Source organism: Schistocerca americana, chromosome 7 (genome assembly GCF_021461395.2).
Source record: "Schistocerca americana isolate TAMUIC-IGC-003095 chromosome 7, iqSchAmer2.1, whole genome shotgun sequence".
In the NCBI taxonomy this organism is placed as follows: domain Eukaryota; kingdom Metazoa; phylum Arthropoda; class Insecta; order Orthoptera; family Acrididae; genus Schistocerca; species Schistocerca americana.
Window position 1 is genome coordinate 144,401,477 of NC_060125.1, and position 24,545 is coordinate 144,426,021.

The 24,545-nt window shown below is 39.9% G+C and overlaps 1 protein-coding gene across 1 annotated transcript in view; it reads right to left on the reverse strand.

Moving 5' to 3' along the window:
- Positions 1–5,278: 5,278 nt before the first annotated feature.
- Positions 5,279–24,545, reverse strand: part of LOC124622162 (E3 ubiquitin-protein ligase SHPRH) — a 256,731-nt gene continuing 237,464 nt past the window's right edge. The window contains exons 22-23 of the mRNA XM_047147806.1: positions 8,655–8,815; positions 5,279–8,511 (exon numbers count right to left, since the gene is read on the reverse strand). Of these exons, the coding sequence (XP_047003762.1) occupies positions 7,881–8,511; positions 8,655–8,815 (792 nt within the window). The 3' untranslated portion in view covers positions 5,279–7,880. The remainder of the gene's footprint in view (positions 8,512–8,654; positions 8,816–24,545) is intronic.

Here is a 24,545-nt window from a genome sequence, read left to right on the forward strand (position 1 = left end):
ATATTGACATGAGTAAAATTCGGGGGGGGGGGATTCTGGTATCAACTACTTCTGTTGAGGAAAAGGGATGATAGAGGATGATGTCCTTTTACAACTGGCAATGGCAAGAAAAGTATTTCTGAAGAAGAGAAATCTGTTAAACGTGAATATAGTTTTAAGTGTCAGGAAGCCTTTTCTGGAAGTATTTGTATGGAGTGTAGCCACGTGTAGAAGTGAAAGACGGACGGTAAACAGTATAGACAAGAAGAGAATAGAAGCTTTTGAAACGTAATGTTACAGAAGACAGCTGAAGGTTATATGGGTAGATCACATGGCTAGTGAGGAGGTCCTGAATGGGATTGGGGAGAAAAGAAATTTGTGGCATAAGCTGACTAGAAGAAGGAACTGGTTGGTGGGACATATTGTGAGACATCAAGGGGTCACCAATTTAGTACTGGAGGGAAGTGTGGGGGGTAAAAATCAGAGAGCAAGACGAAGAGATGAACACAGTAAGCAGATTCAGAAGGATGTAGGTTGCAGTAGTTACTCAGAGATGACGAGGCTTGCACAGTCTTCAGACTGAAGACCACAACAACAACAGCACAAACATAAGCTGTGTCTTTCGGCAGTACTCCACATTTTACTTATTGAAGGCAAGCGGTCTGTGTATGTGCGGATGGATGTGTGTGTGTGTGCGCGCGAGTGTATACCCCTTTTCCCCCTAAGGTAAGTCTTCCCGCTCCTGGGATTGGAATGACTCCTTACCCTCTCCCTTAAAACCCACATCCTTTCGTCTTTCCCTCTCCTTCCCTCTTTCCTGATGAAGCAACCGTTTGTTGCGAAAGCTTGAATTTTGTGTGTATGTTTGTGTGTGTATCGACCTGCCAGCATTTTCGTTTGGTAAGTCACATCATCTTTGTTTTTATCATCATCATCATCATCATTTAAGACTGATTATGCCTTTCAGCGTTCAGTCTGGAGCATAGCCCCCCTTATACAGTTCCTCCATGATCCCCTATTCAGTGCTAACATTGGTGCCTCTTCTGATGTTAAACCTATTACTTCAAAATCATTCTTAATCGAATCCAGGTACCTTCTCCTCGGTCTGCCCCGACTCCTCCTACCCTCTACTGCTGAATCCATGAGTCTCTTGGGTAACCTTGCTTCTCCCATGCGTGTAACATGACCCCACCATCTAAGCCTGTTCGCCCTGACTGCTACATCTATAGAGTTCATTCCCAGTTTTTCTTTGATTTCCTCATTGTGGACACCCTCCTGTCATTGTTCCCATCTACTAGTACCTGGAATCATCCTAGCTACTTTCATATCCGTAACCTCAACCTTGTTGATAAGGTAACCTGAATCCACCCAGCTTTCGCTCCCATACAACAAAGTTGGTCGAAAGATTGAACAGTGCACAGATAACTTAGTCTTGGTACTGACTTCCTTCTTGCAGAAGAGAGTAGATCGTAGCTGAGCGCTCACTGCATTAGCTTTGCTACACCTCGCTTCCAGTTCTTTCACTATGTTGCCATCCTGTGAGAATATGCATCCTAAGTACTTGAAACCGTCCACCTGTTCTAACTTTGTTCCTCCTATTTGGCACTCAATCCGTTTATATTTCTTTCCCACTGATATTACTTTCGTTTTGGAGTTGGAGATACTAATCTTCATACCATAGTCCTTACATTTCTGATCTAGCTCTGAAATATTACTTTGCAAACTTTCAATCGAATCTGCCATCACAACTAAGTCATCCGCATATGCAAGACTGCTTATTTTGTGTTCACATATCTTAATATAACCCAGCCAGATCTGTATTTTTCAACATATGATCCATAAATAATATGAACAACAGTGGAGACAGGTTGCAGCCTTGTCTTACCCCTGAAACTACTCTGAACCATGAACTCAATTTACCGTCAACTCTGCTGCCTGACTATCCATGTAAAGACCTTTAATTGCTTGCAAAAGTTTGCCTCCTAATGCATAATCTTGTAGACTAGACAATAACTTCCTCCTAGGAACCCGGTCATATGCCTTTTCTAGATCTATAAAGCATAGATACAATTCCCTGTTCCACTCATAACACTTCTTCATTATTTGCCGTAAGCTAAAGATCTGGTCCTGACAACCTATAAGAGGCCTAAACCCACACTGATTTTCATCCAATTGGTCCTCAACTAATACTCGCACTTTCCTTTCAACAATACCTGAGAAGATTTTACCCACAACGCTGATTAAAGAAATACCTCTGTAGTTGTTACAATCTTTTCTGTTTCCATGTTTAAAGATTGGTGTGATTACTGCTTTTGTCCAGTCTGATGGAACCTGTCCCAACTCCCAGGCCATTTCAATTATCCTGTATAGCCATTTAAGACCTGACATTCCACTGTATTTGATGAGTTCCGATTTAATTTCATCCACGCCAGCTGCTTTATTGCACTGCAATCTATTGACCATTTTTTCCACTTCCTCAAGTGTGATCCTATTTCCATCATCATTCCTATCCCATTCTACCTCGAAATCTGAAACATTACTGATCACATTTTCACCTACATTGAGCAACTCTTCAAAATATTCCCTCCATCTGCCCAAGGCATCCACAGGATTCACCAGCAGTTTTCCTGACCTGTCCAAAATACTTGTCATTTCCTTCTTACCTCCCTTTCGAAGACTGCTAATTACACTCCAGAATGGTTTTCCAGCAGCTTGACCCATAGCCTCCAACCTGTTTCCAAAGTCTTCCCACGATTTCTTCTTGGATGCTGCAATTATCTGTTTGGCTTTGTTTCTTTCTTCAACATAACTTTCTCTGTCTACCTGGGTTCTGGTATGTAGCCATTTTTGATACGCCTTCTTTTTCCTTTTACAGGCTGCCTTGACTGTATCGTTCCACCAAGCTGTTTGCTTCATCCTACTTTTACACACTACTGTTCCAAGACATTCTTTAGCCACTTCTAGTACTGTGTCCCTGTACCTTGTCCATTCCGTTTCCAATGACTGTAACTGACTACATTCAACTAACTGGTACCTTTCTGAGATCGCTGTTATGTACTTGTGCCTGATTTCCTTATCCTGAAGTTTCTCCACTCTTATCCTCCTACATATGGACCTGATCTCCTGCACTTTCGGCCTCACAATCCCAATTTCACTGCAGATTAAATAATGATCAGTGTCATCGAAGAATCCCCTGAATACACGTGTGTCCCTCACAGCCTTCCTGAACTGTTATAATATAGTCAATGACAGATCTGGTTCCCCTGCCTTCCCAAGTATACCGGTGAATGTTCTTATGTTTAAAAAAGGAGTTTGTGATTACTAAGCCCATACTGGCACAGTAATCCAAGAGTTGTTTCCTGTTCCTGTTGGCCTCCATATCCTCTCCAAATTTATCCATAACCTTTTCATACCCTTCTGTTCGATTTCCAATCCTGGCGTTAAAATCACCCATGAGCAGAACACTGTCCTTGTCCTTTACTCTTTAAACTACATCACTGAGTGCCTCATTAAAACTATCCATCTTATCTTGATCTGTCCCTTCACAATGCGAATATACTGACACAATTCTAATTTTCTTGCTAGACACTGTCAAATCTATCCACATCAGTCGTTCGTTTACATACCTTATTGCAACTACGCTGGGTTTCATTTCTTTCCTGATGTAAAGCTATTCCTGCTTTGACTCCTGACAGGTAGACCTTGTATTCTCCCACTTCCTCTTCTTTCTCACCCCCTTACCCGAATGTCACTAACAGCTAAAACGTCCAGCCCCATATTACTTGCAGCCTCTGCCAGCTCTACCTTCTTCCCAGAGTAGCCCCCATTGATATTGATAGCTCCCCATCTCATTACCATTTGTTTTACCATACGAAAGTGCTGGCAGGTCGATAGAAACACAAACAGACACATACATACACACAAAATTCAAGCTTTCGCAACAGACTGTTGCCTCATCAGGAAAGAGGGAAGGAGAGGGAAAGACGAAAGGAAGTGGGTTTTAAGGGAGAGGGTAAGCGAGTCATTCCAATCCCGGGAGCGGAAAGACTTACCTTAGGGGGAAAAAGGATGGGTATACACTTGCACACACACACACACACACACACACACACACACACACATCCATCCACACATATACAGACACAAGCAGACGTGTCTGTATATGTGTGGATGGATATGTGTGTGTGTGTGTGTGTGTGTGTGTGTGTGTGTGAGTGTGAGTGTATACCCATCCTTTTTTCCCCTAAGGTAAGTCTTTCCGCTCCTGGGATTGGAATGACTCCTTACCCTCTCCCTTAAAACCCACTTCCTTTCGTCTTTCCCTCTCCTTCCCTCTTTCCTGACGAAGCAACCGTTTGTTGCGAAAGCTAGAATTTTGTGTGTATGTTTGTGTATGTTTGTGTGTCTATCGACCTGCCAGCGGGTGAATGGAACCTGCATAGAATTATAATGCCTTGTCTGTTCCAACATAAAACATATTTTAATCACAGTGAATATCAATGATTACATGAGATTCCTCGTATAATGCATACTAGTCAGCTAATTTTCATTCACCAACGTCTATGACTTCAGACTTGTTTGGTTGTTTACTTCGCAGTCCTTAAAGTCATAATATTGAATTTAGAAATTTTTTGTATACAAGAAACATGTGATATTCTACTTAATGCAGCCCCACATTTTCTTGTAAAATTGCAATTGCATGGCAACAGTAATGGAGATTAAAATATGACAACAATGATAGGAAGGACAAAGTATAGTTCTCATTTTTGTGAAACTAATAATTGTACAGGATGATAAAAAAGTCTTTCAAAGGAAAATTAAGCACAGTAAACTCTCGATTATCTGCGGTAATTGGGTACTTGAAAACTGCAGACAAAAATTAATTACAATGTCATATTTAAATTAACTAATGTCTATAATAAATTCTACTTTAATTATCATAGTACATGTGAAAATTCAGTACTTACAAAAAATACATTACAAAATAATTTCATGTTACCTAACACTGCTTTGAAACAAAATACTGCCCTGAACTTGTAATGTTTGTGTTTACTACACTCATGCTGTAACAGGAGATTATTGCTCAAATGTGACTACTCCTGGCTTAAAAAAAAAATTTCATCAGCAAAAATCAGTGGTAGGAATACACCACGGATAATCTGCAAAGTGGATGATCAGCTCACAGACAATCACAAATTTATTGTATCAAGAGTTTACTGTACTTGTTCATCAAGACGAACTGTGGCAAATAAACTGTTAAAATGAGACAACAACCTGTAAAAAATAATTTCTGTGGAAATGAAGGGGAAAAAACAATTTTTATTTTACATTTCTAAAGGCATTTTATGATTTCTTTTACACAATTTATCACAACTGACCAACAAATGAACTTTTTTCTCCTTAAAAAAATAAAAAAGAACTACTGCATGCTATATGCCAGAAAACACAGTGTGCACATATTGGATACATTGTCACATTTTAACTTGCTAAAGTTATATAAAATGCTTTCATTCTTTACAAAAATTACACTTGTGACATGAGTGAGAGACTTGTGTCAGTGCAAAAGTTGCCAGTAGATGATTCTATCAAATACACAAATGCCGATTATTATCCATTTTTCCTGCCAATTTATGTCAGCTATAACATCCAAATTTATAATGTATAAAGAAAAAATTAAAAGTTCATTTTACTATGTGTCAAACCAGTTTTTGCAACTTACATTTTTAATGGCCATTTTATGTAAATTTACATGTACTTCTAAAAAACCATTGAAACTGCTCTCACATACTGATTGTACAATAAGGTATCACCATTATTTATACAGATTTGCTTAACTCGATACAAAGACTGCTTTACATTAAACATTACAAAGTACTGGCAGTGAACATTGGCAGTGGATGCAGTAAGACTGATTATTACACATGTCTTGTCCCATTTATAACTGAATTTTTCCTCAATAAATGTATGTCAATAGAAATTCATTTTCAGAATAAAATGTTTATTTTTTTTCAGAATGATGCTGGAACACAGTAAACAAAGAAATAATGAGTTGAAAACTGTAACAATAATAGTGATGCAACTTTATGAAAGATCATCTGCTTGAATCTATAAAATTTTAAATATTGCTTCCAATACTTAACAGGCTCCATACTGATACAACATTGTTAACATGCTGCTGTTTTCTGTACCAATGCAAAACTTCATAACTTCTTTACATTCCTGCGCAAAGCCTTTATAGGTATCAATTTGCACATCAAGAGTGAGCAAAATGCAACTCTTTGTATCAATAACTAGACGAAAATATGTCATCAGGGTATTAAACCTGAATAAGAAACTGTTACGAGAGGACTGTTAAATTATATAGCTGGCCAGTGCTGTAGAATTTTACATACAGCCAGTAGACACGTATAAAAGTAGAAAATCCATTCCCAGCATTCACAACTTTGTTCTTTACTCAGGGAGGGCACGGGAACAAGTTGAAAAGAGACCCTAACCAGCCAGCATGCATTCACTGCACAGCTGTTTAAACAAAAAAGACCCCAGGCTGAGCATTCCTGACAGCATAAATCAAGGGACTCGAGTGCCCGCTAATACTACACGGTACCATCCATCCATCCATCCATCCATCCATCCATCAACATCCTCCTGCAAGCACTCGTTTCTCTGAAGTCCATTGATGGGAACTCACTCTTCAATCAGTCCTCGCATCGTGCCACCCTCCCGATAATGAATCGTCTGAGGTAAATACTGGTGAGCTACTCTATCTTCTTTAAGTTTGAAGGCATTCCTATGTCATTTGCAATGTGTGTTACATGTATTGAGCTGTCACTGCATATGCAACTGAAAGAAAGAGGATCAATCTAAGCAGTCAGTAGTTTCTTTCTACTGACACTGATTGTTCACAAACTGGAGTATGTTATTGGTGTTTAAGGCAACTGCAGTTTTATTTTTAAATTGACTAAACATATGCAGCCATGCATAAGATAGACTGATGTTGGGCTAAGTCATGAATTTCAGTAAGCCCAAATTCTACTGAGAACTTGAGAGTGAAAGGAAGACAAAAAGTGGGTACAGTAACGTAACAGGATGGAGAGGATGAAGGAAGGATTACTTTCACATTAATTCTTTGCTAGCTGCAACAAACACATTTGCATGAAAGACATGAATGATCTGAAGGCAGTTATCAGAATCACATCTCTCATTTTTTTTCAAAACTTTTTAAGAGCTGTTCCCATAATGTTACAAGAAAGAGAGATTTTCACGTTCTTTATAGAATCCAGACAAGAATATATGGAGCACTGATAAATTCCTGTCAAACTGATCAACATGTTCTAACTGATACAGGCAATAGAAAGGTCTGCAATTGATAACAGTGTGAAGGTAAAAATTTGAAGATTTTTATATGTTAGACATAACGTTTCCAAAAATGTTACCTGTGCTTTGTGGTATAATTCCTAAGTTTGTTTTGGACAATACAGTGATTTACACAACTTAATCTCTCTTGCTTTGGAGAGGTGACAGTCAATAAAATTCTGACAATATCACATTAATCTTTCCACCCACATTAACACTGGCTTGTGCATGTACATAGTCTCTCTCTCTCTCTCTCTCTCTCTCTCTCTCTCTCTCTCTCTCTCTCTCTCTATACACCCCCGCCCCCTCCCTCCCCATACACACAACATTTTTGAGCCAGAGTTCAAAAGGTTATTGATAAATTACATAAAAATGCATGTGTTACTAATCAAAAGTAAGTAGCAATGTAAGAAATTCCTGACACTCAGTTCCAAATCGCTTCTTACACTCTAACACATATCTCAGACACAACCGCAAGTTACAAAATGATTGTAGAAAGATTGCACAACAATCATTCACTAAAGGAACAAAGTGCTTTTTGCTGCACTTCAAATGCCATCAACAAGACCTTGCAAAGCACTACCTTCCTCTTCCATTGATGAGTCATTTGTTGATGGCACACTTCCAACTGGCATTACAATGTCCACTGTACTTTGCACTAAATGGTGACCTGTGTCACGGGAGGTGCCAGGTATAGGATCATAACTGTTTATCTCATCAACATCCAACATAGTTCCAGTATCAACATTTACACCAACACTATTGTTACTGCTACCTGCACACTGTAAATCAGTGACATGTTCTTGAACAACATCCTGAAACATTTCTGCCGACTGTGACGAAGCACTTGTTGACGGTGTATCCCGTAGTGAAGAAGCTACTTGTTCAGTCTCCCGTTCATGCTCATACCTTTCGTGTGAAAATCCATGGGCAGAGTTAGGAGCATTATTGTTCATTTGAACTATGTTTGACTGACTATCATTACCATCATCTAAAGTGACAACAGATGGAGCAGCTGCAGATGTAGCAGCTGCAGCACCTTCAGCATCAGTGAAAAGCCCCATAAGATGATTCAAAGTAATACTGTCATCACTCCAGTCTTTGGCACCACTATGCATAGCTTCATATATCCTCTCTTCAACGGTTCCTCGTATCAAAAACCGATGAACCGTAGTTTTCCTGTGATGCAATACAACACAATAATTACTTTTGTTACATCTTTGCAGAAATAAAACAATTACACAGTCTGTTCAGTTTAATGTATACTGTTCTTATAAACATGAAATTGTAAGTGTTGATTAACATAAAGACAACTAACTCACTTTTTTTGCCCGATACGATGCACGCGGCCAATAGCTTGCAACTCGTCTGCAGGGTTTAGAATTGGTTCCACCAATAAAACGTGTGTGGCCTCTGTAAGATTAAGACCTTTGGCACCGGAACGGACAGGGAGGAGGAGTGCATCCACTCGTAAATCCTTGTTCTAAATTAAAAGAAGTTTATTAACTTTTGAATGTACCATAATAATAATAATTTTGTTTATATATTCTTACCTAACATATATAGCACACTGGAGGGGAGAAAAAAAGTCAGAGCTACAAGAGAAGATTTTTGAAAGAGTTAAATCTTAATATTTGACCATTCTGAAAAACGAAAATTTTGAATAAAAATAACTCTGAAAATACTACATTTCCAGAAAAAGGGCAGTGCTTGCTAAAAAAAATTGAATGAAGGATTTCAAAGGTGAAATTTTGATGATCATACGGTTACAGGCACTGTAAAGTATGAATATTTCTTTAAATAAAATGTTTCCATATGAAACATTTACACTAATGTCATCAGCAGATTGTAAATAATAAAATTTAGTGGAATGCTGCATGAGTAAGTTGTTGGTAATTTCATGTACACACAATATAATCATTACTAATGAGGAGAGGTCAGGAAAAATATCCACCAAAGAGACAATATAACGTGATATGTAGTTGTGAGGCAGAGCTATGTTTAAGATGGAGCAAATTAAAAACAAGGCACTGAGTGTTAGGGTCATTGGACCTGAGAGCTGTAAAACTTTAAACCGTCAACAACGTCTTTCCTGTACAAAAGTTCATCACCAGACCCACTATACATTATTATTAACAGTAACTCCATTATTCCACGAGTTTCAGAGTTTCCACTGAGTTACAGGTCAGCGGTGCAGATCCAGAGGCAGTCACCTGCCATGTTTGGACATGGGTGTGTGCTGTGGGTGCCAACCATTGTTGAGTGCCTGGACTGTGGCTTTCAAAGAATAGAGAGAAAGTGATTTTGAGTGCAATGATATAACAATGACTTTTACTGAAATGAATTTTAATATGACAGATTTTCAATTAGCTTTCTTTACATCTTGTACTGGTAGAGGTTATGTATTTTCATGATGATATTAATAAATGGGCAATGAATGTTACTTATAGAACTATCAATAAATTGCTGGTACATCAAAGAGAGATATTAACTCTGCTTGCAATCAAAGCTCAAGTAATCGAGCAAGGTTCGAGAATGGATGCATTGAATGGCTTTAATTTGGAATTGAGCAGTAAATCTCTCAACTGGGAATTACAGCTAAAAAGTAATAGGTAGAACTGGACTTTCACAGAGCGACACATGCTGTGAAAGTTCCAGATTTCATCACTGAAGCACTCTTACATACGTACAGTATACCACTGAAAGACTTCCTCATCTCTTACAGCAACTGAAGAATGTATATATTGCACACTAAACGATAACCCTATTAACTATAGGTCAGTGCTAGAGGAATATTCTATTGGCTGCAGGAATGTGCAGCGAGTGTCATAATGTAATGATGATGGTAAGAGTAAGATTTTCAGGGCCAACAACAGCAAGGTCTTTAGTGCCCATATGGAAACATAACAACATGAGTGTGGAGAAATATCAAGGCAACAATACCCAAAGTGTCAAATCCAGCACTTGGTAAAAGAGGAAAAAAAGCAGTGAAAGAATTGAAAGAAGGCAGCAGATACCTGCGGCTGGCTAATTGCTGGAAGAAAAATGTGTGAACCAGCCAGTCTGCAACACGCTAAAATCTCCAGCCAAAAAGTTTGGGCCAGAGTGCAGACATACCACAAAACTTTAAAAGCTTCACCACATTCGCCTCGTCATGTGATAAAATAGAGGGCTGATGCCCACCTAAATTTGCTTCTGCCCATTTAGCATGAAATAAAATCCACTTAGTTAAAATGTGGCATACTCTGACTTCTATGCCACAGGCATCATAGACAAGAGGTTTCTCTCACCGGAGTAAAAAGCCATGTGTCGTGGGACAGTACCCAATGCAGAAGCAGGTCAGAGCGCTCATCTACATCTACATTTATACTCTGCAAACCACAGTGAGGTGCATAGCAGAGGATACGGCCCATTGTACCAGTTATTAGGGTTTATTTCTGTCCCATTCACGTATGGAGCGTGGGAACAATGATTGTTTGAATCATCATTTAAAGATGATTTTTGAAAATTTGTTAATACACTTTCTCACGACAGTTTACGTCTATCTTCAAGAGTCTTCCAGTTCAGTTCCTTCAGTATCTCTGTGACACTTTCCCATGGATTAAACAAACCTGTGACTATTAGTGCTGCCTTCTCTGTATATGTTCAATATACCCTGGCAGTCCTATCTCATACAGGTCCCACCCACTTGAGCAAAATTATAGAACCGGCTGCATGAGTTATATATAAGCAATCTCCTTTGTAGATTGATTGCACTTCTCCAGTATTCTACCAATGGTCCGAAGTCTACCACCTGCTTTACCCACAACTGAACCTACGTGATCATTCCATTTCATATCCCTACACCCAGGTATTTGTGTGAGGTGGCCAATTCCAACAGTGAGTCATTGATATTATAGTCATAGGATACTATGTTTTTTCATTTTGTGAAGTGCACGATTTTACATTTCTGAGCATTTAAAGCAAGTTGTCAATCTCTGCACTTCTTTGCAATCTTATCAAGATCTGACTGAATATTTATGCTGCTTCTTTCAGACAGTACTTCGTTATAGATAACTGTATCATCTGTAGAGAGCCTAGTTTACTATTAATATTGTCTGCACAGTCATTAATATACAACATAAACAGCAAGGGTCCCAACCTACTACCCTGGGGCACACCCAAAGTTACCTCTACATCTGATGATGACTCTCCATCCAAGACAACATGATGCAGCCTCCCTACCAAAAAGTCCTCAATCTGGTCACAAATTTCACTTGGTAACCCATATGACCTTACTTTTGACAATAAGTGTAGGTGTGACACTGAGTCAAATGCTTTTCAGAAATCAAGAAATATAGCATCTACCTGGATTGCCTTGATCCAAGCCTTTCAGTATGTCATGTGATAAAAGTGAGAGTTGGGTTTCATAAGATCGATTGGTATTGAGGAGGTCATTCTGTTCAAGGTCTGAGTTCAGAATATGTTCTAAGATTCTACAACAAATCGATGTCACGGGTATTTGATGGTAGTTTTGTGGCTCACTACTACTATTACCTTTCTCGTAGATGGGTGTGAGCTATCCCTTTTTCCAAGAACTGTGTATGGTTTTTTGTTCCTGTCTCATTCACTAGGTACTTGACACTAACATTGGAGCCACTAACAGCCTTTACATACAGCCACAATTTCTTTGGGTTCTGTGAAAGATCACAATATTCTGCTACAGAGGCATCATGCATTGCTTCTTGACAGCCATCAAGTTTCATTCAACATCTCTCTTATCTACAGCCCTACGCTTTGTTTTACACCTACAATGCAGTAATCTGTTTCTTTAGAAGTTTCTTTACAGTGACTGTATACCATGGAGGTTCCCTCCCATTACGAACTTTTCTACTGGGTACATATCTATCCAGTGCATCATCAACTATTCTTTTTAACTTGAGCCAGAGTTCCTTTACATGCTCCTGACCTGTGCTGAAAGTTTCAAATTCCTCATTTAGATATTACATTACTGATAATTTATCTAGTTTACTGAACATACATATCTTTCTGCTTATTTTGGTTGTCTTTTGTACTTTGGTAATCACTGTTGCAACAACTGTGTCATATTCACATCCTCAAAGATGTCAGGTCTATTTGTTGCCATTAGATCCAATTTATTTCCATAATTAGTGGGGTTCCTAACTAACGGTTCCAGGTAGTTTTCAGAGAAAGCATTTAGCGAAGTTTCACAGGATGTCTTATGATGTCCACTACTAACAAAACCATAGCTTTCCCAATTAATTGTCGGATGATTAAAGTCTCCACTGATGATTACAATATCACGCCTAAACCGTTCTCCATTGCGTAACTGCCACAACAACTGGCCAGCTCACTTCGAATTCCTTGTCTGGCATTCTTTCTAGATGTGTTTGGATCCTGTTTCATGGCTCTGGCTGCAATTCATCATTGCAACTGCAGCAACACAGTCACGATTATGACTGCTGTACCCAGCATTGTGGCATAGCACCAGGGGTTAGCATGGAAACCTGACCTGTAGAAGGTCGTAGGTTAGAATCATGTCAAAAGCAGCAATTTTTTTTTGTTTCTAAACCTAATCAAATGATTTTAATTATTATTTTTATTCAATTAAATGGTTTCAATGTAACATTTTTATTTCTAAATTCTTTGACATGTCATTTTCATTATTCTATTTACTGTATTTGCTATTATTTTTCTTACTTTTTTTCCCTAATCTGTCTGAGTCGCTTATAACCAAGTGCCAACGAGGATTCTCATCGGTTGTGTAGTCATTGCGAAGATAGTTTCAAGTAACCAATGATAGTGAGAAATTACAGTTTGCATTTAGCACTGAAACTGAATTTTTCTGTCTTCAGTTTGCTCATAGAGGTTACCTTTAATTGCAGTCAACAAAGCCATCATGATTTTAGTCCTACTGCAGATTGCTGATTGTCATTTTCTCAGATACATCACACATTACGAGGTTGTGGTTGGCTTAGGACACAAATTTAAATTCACGGCTACAAAACTAGTAGTCTGCTGCAGTTCAATCATTGGTCACTTAAAATCAGCTGTTGACAGAGCATCTCACATTTCCGACATACCTTCTGGCAGCCAGTTCCAACAATGCTCTGTGTTACACATGAACAGCACTTGTCATTGTGAAGTGGCCCACTGTGTGTGTGTGTGTGTGTGTGTGTGTGTGTGTGTGTGTGTGTGTGTGTGACCTATAATACAACGGTAGCCGGCAGCCAATGTGGCCGCAAGTGACACACATCAACCATGAAGTAATTAAGACTATACTCAGATATAAAAAGAATGTGGTGGTGGACCTGAAGTCGGAAGGACTTCACGAGAGAATGGCAATCCCTTGGGCACAGGAAATGTCAGTCAATAGGGAGGTGGTGTCAACAGCAGTAACCAAGCGAGGTGGCGCAGTGGTTAGACACTGGACTCGCATTCGGAAGGACGACGGTTCAATCCCGCGTCCGGCCATCCTGATTTAGGTTTTCCGTGATTTCCCTAAATCACTCCAGGCAAATGCCGGGATGGTTCCTCTGAAAGGGCACGGCCGACTTCCTTCCCCATCCTTCCCTAATCCGATGAGACCGCTGACCACGCTGTCTGGTCTCCTTTCCCAAACCAACCAACCATCAACAGCAGTAAATAGGAATCCACATGGTAATGGCATCCAGATGGCTGAGAGTGGGTGAAGGAACTGGTTACTTTAATAAGGAGGCTACACCACCACTACAACTGACTCCTTGGAACTGCGTAGGATGGAGTTTTCTTAAAACACATCTTTCACTCCCAAAACCATCCTAGCTCCCAATCTCCACTAGCAACCTGCCCCAGCACCCTAACCTCACTCAGCTTGCACCCAAAGCCTCTTCCTTGCTGTCTTCTCTTTCTTTGTTCTGTCATCCCCTCCCAATTTGTTTCTCCTCTCACTGTCATTGCATGCTGCACGAAATCACTGCTGCTGGTATCTGCATCGCATTCTCGTCTCACACACCTGTTACCTCTACCCCATCCACCATTCTTGAAACCTCTCTCCTGCTGCCCGCTTTGCTCTTCCCCTTGCCCACTCCATTGATACGACCCCTCATCCCAGTCCAGCTGCAGAACAGCAGCCCCTTCACTGCCTGCTAAGCCAGCATGGTGTAGCTCTTTGTGTGTGTGTTTGTGTGTGTGTGTGTGTGTGTGAGTGAGAGTGAGAGTGAGAGAGAGAGAGAGAGAGAGAGAGAGAGAGAGAGAGAGAGAGAGGGGGGTGGGGGGGTGGGGAGGGGGGGAGAGGGGGGGGGGGCGGCGGCATGGGCACACATGCACGCTCCGGCACAAAAAAGGATTCATCCTGAAGTAACAAGCTTTTCAGCCCCATTGATGGGCCTGTCGATGACTCAGTGCCTCTACTGTTTGGCTTGTTACTTTTACTGTTAAAATGTGACCAGTATTTGCGTACTGCAGGACCCTGTCACTAAGCACCATCTTTGTGAAGTGTGTGTCTTTTTCTGAAGGTATGTTATGGTCCCCTGTTGTAAATGCATTATAGGATTCTGGGTTCAATTGGATATTGAGGGTGAAGCGAAGCAAGATATTAATTCTTAAGCATGTCGCGTACTCGATTATAGGGCTCAAAATTAGGAAGATGTACTTTTGAGAGTAAAGAAGAGAGGAATTTTTCCAGCCACAGAATGGGGTATCCCTCATGCAAGAGAGTGGAACTGATTCATACCACAGTAGCAGATTCAAATAAATAAATTAATGAAACACTCAGGATGAGCCACAAAGATGAATACATAGTGAACAAAACTGGTCCACAGGAATTATGGGTAATTGTCAGAACAATGAAACTTATTACTAGAAGCAGAAACAGATGAAAAGGAATACCTAGCTGCAGAAGTACAGAACAGTATATTCTATTACTGTGTCAATTAATTCATGCAGCACACTGAATAAAGTACGAAGTACTCCTATAGCTGGAGTGATAATTGCAGAAGTACACTGCTTGCTATAGCGACATTGATGATGAGCTGCTTTAGCAGTCCAGCTTGCTGATCTCACTGAATCTGGGAGTTGTGCCACACAGAATTATTTGAAACTAAAATGAATTATGAAAAAAATGTTTTATAGTTGTAATAAGATGACTTTACTTGAAGTGAGTGTCACATACATGCACACGTTGATTTTTTGATGCAGATTGATCCTTTATAATATTTCTTGAAAAGAGGAATAATAGAATGTTGACTTTTTGTTGTACAGCCTTTGTAGATTGTAGAAAATTACTGCATACTATATGACTATGGTTCATCCGATTTGATGTTTTGAAAAAGTTTTTAAAAATGTTTAAGTAAATGTGTTAATAGGATAGAGCACACTGGTCTCTTCTGCCAGCTCCAAAGCTCCTATAGTCTCCCCATCCCCTCACACATGGAAAGTAAATAAATATAGGAGACAATAAATGTCAATAATTGCTCGCATAAATTCAGTATGGGCACTGAGAATCTGGACATCCTCAAAGAGGTCAGGCCTACTTGTTGCCATTAGATCTAATATAATTTCTTCATGAACAGGCTTCTGAACTATCTGTTCCAGGAAGTTTTCAGAGAAAGCATTTACTAATGTTTTTCAGGATGTCTTGCCAAGCCCACCACTTACAAAACTGTAATTATCTCAGCTGATTGTTGTACAATTAAAGTTTCCTCTGATGTTGACAATGCGATTGCGTAACTTAATTGTAACTTAGGTACTTGTGAAAGTTTTTGGTAACATGTAGGAGTAAGTCTTGTGATAAACAGAAACATCCAATTACAAGTTCATGCTCAACCTGATACCAAGTCTTGGCCAAACAATCTTGCATGCAGCTTCAATTTCTATCTTGGCAGATTTGAGTTTATTGTTTACTGTGATAAGTACATCACCTCCATTTCCCACTAGCCTATCCTTTCGATATAGGTACACTTAACATCTGTTATTATAGGTTATCTGTCTTGAGCTGGCTGCAGTGTAATTAAAAAGAGTTACATCAGGCATATTTCACTTTTATTTACAAAGCATCTTCTGTGGTAGTGGTGTTTATTTACATAGTCTGCGCCTTCCCCTCTTGCAAGCAGTGGTTGATGTCGACAGGCTTCATTTTACATCTGCAGTTTTTGGCATTTTGTGTTATTTCTTGCACTGCACTATTTATAATTGACTTTGTTAACTGTTTTTCATTCATCACTGCTACAGATAAACACTGTAGCAGGACAAGGAATGAGGATATGGAAGAGATGAGCACTGGAAGCGGAGTATGACAAGGATGCTCACCATCACTGAAGCTATTCACCATATATAGAGAAGAACTAATGGGTTAGGCCACATATGATGCAAAAGACACTCTAATTGGAGGGGAAAGGATAAAGAATTAATATATGCAAATAATCATGCAGTGCTGGTGGAATCAGAAGAGGAACTCTGGAATAAAGATAAAGCAAAGACAAAAGTAATGAGAATAAACACATTTGTAGATAGAAAAAAAAGGTAGAAGTAAAATCCTATCTGTACCTCAGAAATTTTAATGACATGGAATGGAAGCTGTACATAAGAAATAAGGAGGAACATATTTATGGGAAAGAGAGCATATGAAAAGATGAAGCAGTTACTAACATCTAGAAGAATTCCAATGAAGCCAAGGAAAATATTTGCAAAATGTTGTGTGGAGTGGAGTTTTTTTACAGAAGTGAATCACAGGAGGAAAAAAAAAAAAAAAAATAAATAAATAAAAAGAAAAAAAATCCAAATGTGGCTATGGAGAAGAATGCTTAAGGTGAAGTGGACTGACAGATAATGAAGGAAGAAAAGAAGATAAGAAAGAAGATTGTTAGAAGTGGTCAGAAAGAGGAAAAACCTTGTCTGGAACATATACTGTACATGAATCGTCCACAACAAAGAATTATAGAGGGAAAAGAGGAAGGAATCAGAGAAAGGGGTAGGAAGAGAATTGGAACAATGGATAACATTAAGACAAACATGCAAACAGATGAAGGAAGATTCTCAGAACAGGACATGATCCATAGCCTCCAGTGGGAACAATATGCTGCAGTATCTGTAAATCACAAATGATGATTTACTAGGAAATGTGTTATGCAAGACACTTGTAACTCTGAAAATTCTTGTAAACATATGTTTATTCACATAAACAGAAAGTAAAATTTGTGGCAAATGATTTTTGTGAATGATTATACAACTGCTAGAATTGTATAAAGAGCAAATACAGATTACAACTGATGCTACAGAACAAAATATGCTTTCTACAGTGCTTGGTGTTTGAAACTACACAATATATAATGACAATACAATTAATACAAAAACAGGTTTGAATTTTACTTTAAGTTTTAGGACCTAGGTTTGCAAAGTGAGTTTATCTGAGACACATTATTTTACTCAGACACAGAGTAAATATGAAATGTTGGCAAATGTATGTACATATAAGTAAACAAACAGGTGAAACGCACAGAGTTTGCACTTGGCTGGTTTTGTGACATATTCTACATTGGCTTCTTCTACATATTTTCCAAACGCCACAAATCAAAACATTGTAGCTGACTGCTGTCCTTTGACAGGAAGAATCTTGGCTCTTCTTCACAAAAACTTTCAACCTGTTTCCCGTGGCCTAGCTTTCTGTATCAAAGACACAAACCACTTCCTTCTGTCATCTCTCATCCATTCCCAGCCCAGTACCAGCTGCATTCCTACTCCCACACCCACAGCCTCATTCTTGTCGCAAGTAAGCGTTCACAACATCCTACTGACTCCAAACACAGGACCTCGTTCCTTATACACCCAACAAGCTACATCCTTACCAGCACTTATTTCTCCTTCAAGGGGAAGATATATATGAAGCAACCCACAGTGCAGCCATGGGCACTCACACAGTGTTGCCCTGTGCTGACCTGTTTATGGGAAACCTTCTTAGCCACTCCAGATCCTAAGCACCTTGTCTGGTACAGGCTCATTTATGATACTTTTCTGAAGGAAACAGCACCAGCTAATCCTATCTGATTAATCAATTACATATATTGAGAAGTTAGATGTCCTCTTACTCCATGGGTAGCGCTAAGGCTTTTATCTGTCATCTATCACTTCTTTCACCACTGGTAATGCTTGCCGATGTGAAGCATACCGAGCTGTATCATGGTTCAGGGTGCATGTCAAGGTGCTGGCCCCATAGAATTGGCTGCGTAAGTCGGTTCAGGGGTCACAGGAGGGCAACAGCACACCTACTCCAATAGGATTGAGGTTATAAAGCACTGTTCAACATAACCTTTGAGTCAATGAGGGTTCTACTTTACTGTGATGTTTATTCGGGATTTGCCTGATTTTACTTTGACTTCTGTTCAACATATTTCATCTGATGGGTTGAATTAGTCAAAAACATGTCATGGAAATGACATATTATGAAGATTTTTCCACATAATTGTATCTTTGTAGTTCGTTGACTATACAGTAAATTGCTGTATGGCTTTTGAATATCTAGGAAGACCGGATCTATTTAGACACTTGCATCAACTGTTTGCAAGATACTGTGTATGAATAAAGCAAGTTGTTATTACCACAAGTATTTATTTTCCTGAATCCTTTTATATTCTTTTTTCCCTCCAAACATCTCAGTGCTTTGAAGCTTTACTACCCTTGCAAGAGTTCTCTAATCCCAATGCAAATACTAAAGGAACCAAGACCACTCACTTTAAAATTTGTATGCAGTCAGCGTTTATGTCCTAATTATGTTAATTGAGCTCCACCAACAAAGCATTTTCATAAAACAACTAGGATGATTTATATGTTCAGCAAACTAGGTAAAGGGGCATTAGTGTCCAATCTCAATAAGGAACTCAAAATAGTTAGCTCTTGAGAGGAGCATATACAAGAACTGTGACTTAAGTTTAAAGGAATAGTTCACAATGTACCTGATATATATGTATGTAGTAAAACAGTTCATGATGGGAAGAAACAGTGATTTCTGCATAATAGTAGTAAAATGACACATAGCTCTATAGATACAGAAATGTTAAATGAAACACTGTGGAGAGTTCAATGCATAAAAACCTTTGAGGACACAGCAATATATTACTGAAAGATCTCTCTCAAAGCCCATACCAAATACACTACTGCCTCATTTTGCATCTAACATCCTGAAAGCCACAGATCAAGGCAGTCGGGTAGATACAGTATTTCTCATGTTCTGAAACAATATTATGAGAAGGAAAGTTGCTACTCACCATACAGCATAGATGCAGAAAATAAAGAAAAATCTTTCGCTCTAGGGCAGACTAGAACCAAGGACCTCTCGTTCCGCAGCTGCTCACGCTAACCATGGGACCACGGCGCTCCTGAGCTCAGTTTGTTCTTGAATTTGCCTACCTTCGCGTGGACTACTCAGTTTGTATATTTTGCTTATTTTTTTATAGTTCCACATAACTTCTTCCTGTTTTCTCGATTGATCTGTGTTCAGTTTTTCAAGGCTTATCCACTGTGCCAACTTATAACTAAATCTGAGGGGGGTGCAATGGGGAGGTTCCCTTGTGAGTTACAAGGGGAATCCTCCTCTGTGGCCGGACAGTGGGACTTTGGGAGGTGGTGGGAGTTGGGAGGATAATTACGGTCAGTGAAGACTTCAGCGAGACCCTCGGTATATTTCAAGAGGGACTGCTCGTCGCTGCAGATGCGACGACCACGGGTGGCTAGGCTGTATGGAAGGGACTTCTTGGTATGGAATAGGTGGCAGCTGTCGAAGTGGAGGTATTGCTGGGGGTTAGTAGGTTTGATATGCACGGAGGTACTGATGTAGCCATCTTCGAGGTGGAGGTCATCAGCTAGGAAAGTGGCTCGTTGGATTGAGTAGGACTGGGTGAAGCAAATGGGGGAGAAATTGTTGAGGTTCTGGAGGAATGTGGGTAGGGTCCAGATAGCAAAGAAGTCATCAATGAATCTGAGCCAGGTGAGGGGTTTAGGATTCTGGGCTTTTAGGAAGGGTTCCTCTAGATGGTCCATGAATAGGTTGGCATAGATGGTGCAATGAGGATGCTCATGGCTGTACTCTGGATTTGTTTGTAGGTAGTGCCTTCAAAGGAGAAGTAATTGTGGGTGAGTATATACTTAGTCATGGCAACTAGGAAGGAGGTTGTTGGTTTAGAATACATCGTGTGTTGGGAAAGGTAGTTTTCAGTAGTGGTAAGGCCATTGGCATTAGGAATGGTAGTGTACAGGGAGGTGGCATCAATAGTGACGAGCAGGGAACTGTGGAGAGTTGAAAAGCATTTGACTGAGTACCACACCTACAGTTATTACTGGAAGTATGATCATAAGAGATACTGAGTGAAATTTGTGACTGGATTCGGGATTTCTTGGTAAAGAGGATACAGCATGTTAACTCGGATGGAGAGTCATCGGTAGATTTAGAGGTAAATTGGAAGGTGTGTTGGGACCCTTGCTGTTTTGCTGTTATTGTTGAATATTAATGACTTTGCAGATAATATTAATAGTAACCTTAGACTGTTGCAGATGATGCAATTATCTATAAACAATTGTTGTCTGAACAACATTGCACTAACATTCTGTCAGATCTCGATATTTCAAAGTGTTGTAAAGACTGGCAATTTCCTTTGAATGTTTAGAAATGTAAAATTGTGCATTTCACAAAATGAAAAAATATAATATAAATGAATGACATTTGGAATTGATTCTCATACAAATACCTACATGTAACAAGTTACAGGAATATGAAATGGAACAATTACACCACTCAGTCATGGGTAAAGGAGGCAGCAGATTTTGGTTCATTGGTAGAATACCAAACATGACTAACAGCGGATATTACCTGTATGTGAGGGTTGGAACTTTAATACTGGCAACTATTTATTTATAGTTCATACAAAATAGATATGTGTTTCAAAGTTTTACTAACCTTCTAAGTAGTCACCAGCGTTGTGTACAACCCGTTGCCAGCGACATGGAAGTTGTAGGATACTCTTAGTAGTGCCAGTTGTGTTGACAGTTTGAGCGGTGCTGTCTATCGTCCGACAAATTTGTTGCAGTTCTGACACGAATGCTGTGAAGTGTTTCCTTCAGTTTAGAAATAGAGTTGAACTGCTGACTGATGGGGCTGCTAAGTGCTATACCACCTACTGCACTCCCCTGACTTAAGCCCTCACAAGTTCTACTTTATTTCTAAACTGAAGGAAACACTTCACAACATTCGCTGCTCGAACTGTCAACACAACTGGAACTGCTAAGAGTATCCTATGACTTCCACATCGCTGACAATAGGTTATACACAATGCTGGTGACTACTTTGAAGGTCAGTAATACTTTGAAAAACGTATCTACTGGGTGATCAAAAAGTCACTATAAATTTGAAACCTGAATAAATCACGGAACAATGTAGATAGAGAGGTACAAATTGACACACATGCTTGGAATGACATGGAGTTTTATAAAAAAAAAAAGAGAGAAGAATACAAAAGTTCAAAAAATGTCCGACAGATGGTGCTTCGTCTGATCAGAATAGCAATAATTAGCATAACGAAGTAAGACAAAGCAAAGATGATGTTCTTTACATGAAATGCTCAATAGGTCCACCATCATTCCTCAACAATAGCTGTAGTCATGGAATAATGTTGTGAGCAGCACTGTAAAGCATGTCCGGAGTTAAGGCACTGGCGTCGGATGTTGTCTTTCAGCATCTGTAGAGATGTCGGTCGATCACAATACACTTGTGACTTCAGGTAACCCCAAAGCCAATAATCGCACGGACTGAGATATGGGGACCTGGGAGGCCAAGCATGACGAAAGTGGCGGCTGAGCACACGATCACCACCAAACGCCGCGCGCAAGAGATCTGTTGGACATTTTGTGACCTCCCCCCCCCCCCCCCTAATAAAACCCCATGTCATTCCAAGCATGTGTGTCAATTTTTACCTCTATCTACATTATTCCGTGGTTTATTAAGTTTTCAAATTTATACTGACTTTTTGATCACCTGGTATTTTGTACAAGCTGTAAATAAATAGTTGCCACTATTAAAGTTCCAACCCTCATACAAGAAAGAGTAGCATGATGGTCACAAGTTTGTTTGTACCAAGGGAGAGGGTCATAGAGATGCTGAAAAAACTCAAGTGACAGGCGCTTTAAGAGAGATGCGAACTATCCAGATGTAGTCTACTTACAAAGCTTCAAGACTGGCTTTCAGTGAGAAATCTAGGAATATACTATAACTCCTAGACATCACTTCCAGTGGCATTGTGAAGGTAAGATTACACTAATTACAGTGTGAATAGATGCATTTAACTAACAATTCTTGCATCACTCTCAACCTAAATGGAATTGGAATAAGTCCTTACAACAGGTGCTAATAACTGATGGGACATATCCTCTGCCGTGCTCTTCACTGTGGTTTGCTGAGTATCAATGTACATGTAGGTGGCAGGAAAAAAGAAGAATGGTCTGCTCCTGGGTTTTTGGCTCTGTTATTGTGGCTAAAATTTTCAGCAGAGTGCTTCAAAGCCCATGTGACTGTGAACAAAGGGCGAGTTAAAGGTGAGGAAAGAAAGGGAGCTGGAGGGAGGCAATGCAGAAGAGAATCCAATGATCCAGTGTTCAGTGGATGCCCTGTGGAACAAATAATTGTTTCGGGAGGCAGACCCTCTGCATCCACGGCGGTCCAAAATAAATGAAAGATGTGCTAACAAGTGTTATCACATTAATTTTATCCAAAATGGCATGAGAAAATGAAGAATTTTGCGAACTAGAGGGATATTAGCTTAAATTGTTAAAAAATGTACATGGACAGAACTCAGCTGGAGGCCTTCTGGGACACAGATTTCATGTCTGCCTCTGGGACTGACACGGACAGTTTGTAATGGCACAGTAAATTGTAGATACAAACACAAAACTTGTTTTTATTCTAGGCTCTGACACAATTTGCTTTTGTTCTACTCTTTCTCAATTTTTTTATACAATTTTTTTGAGACACCTCCATATATATGCCAATGTGTCACAAGAGGAACAACCGGTGCCACCTGTTAGCAGAGTGAGAAAATTTTTCAAGTGTTGCATCGTCCACGCAATATTGTAAATTTTGTTTTATTTTTCAATGATTATATTTTAGTGGTTATGGTAAATATTTAAATGATATGTGAATAACAAAATATATAAGATGAAAGACTATATTGATTCGTACACATTTTGTTAATAAAAAAGAGTTGCATGCAGTAGGGCAAAGTAGGGTAGTAGTAGAGGTGATTGTGGGCGCACGACAGCAAGGTCTTCAGCGCCCGTGCAGCATCATAGTGAGACGGGTGTCAAGAAAAAAGAAAACCTCAGAACAGGGACATAAAACGGAACAGAGAACACGGGGAACAATCATCGAAAAAATGGGCTCACCCACACTGAAGTGTGGGATGATGCAGGGCGTCAGCAGTAAAACGTGGACAATACAGGAAGAAAATGGTAGAGAGAGCTAAAACACACGAGCAGATGGAAGTGGCTGGCTGACCACAAGGAAAAAAGGGAGGAGTCAGCCACTCTGCAACACACTAAAACCTCCAGCCTAAAAGTTTAGGCCAGAGTCCAGACACATCACAAAACTTAAAAACCCTTGCCACACACGTCTCATCGTCAGCTAAAATACAAGGGAGATCCCCGACAACCTGTGCTTCTGCCCTTGCATCACGGTATAAAATACAGTCGATTAAAATGTGCCGGACAGAGATGTGCACACCACAAGTGGCACAAAACGGAGGATCCTCCCGCCGTAATAAATAGCTATGCGTCACAGGACAGTGCCCAATCCGCAGACGTGTGAGGGCCACCTCTTCCCGCCTGAGCAACCGACAGGAGGAACGCCACGGCCGAGTGGTTGACTTTACCGACCGCAGTTTATTGGCCGACACCGCCAGCCATTCGGCCTCCCACAACTCCATGCACTTCCTATGGAGTGCAGCGATGACTGACTGCAAGGGGATAGGACACTGGACCACATCCTGCTCTCTGCAGGCCTCCTTGGCAGCCCGATCAGCCTGTTCATTGCCCCATATGCCGACATGACCAGGCACCCAGCAGAAGGATACCTCTTTACCCCGCTGTTGGAGCAAGTACAGTTGGTCATGTATCAACTGGACCATCTCTTCAGTCGGGTATAGGCTCTGCAGCGATTGTAAGGCACTAAGAGAATCGGAGCAGAGAAGAAATCGATC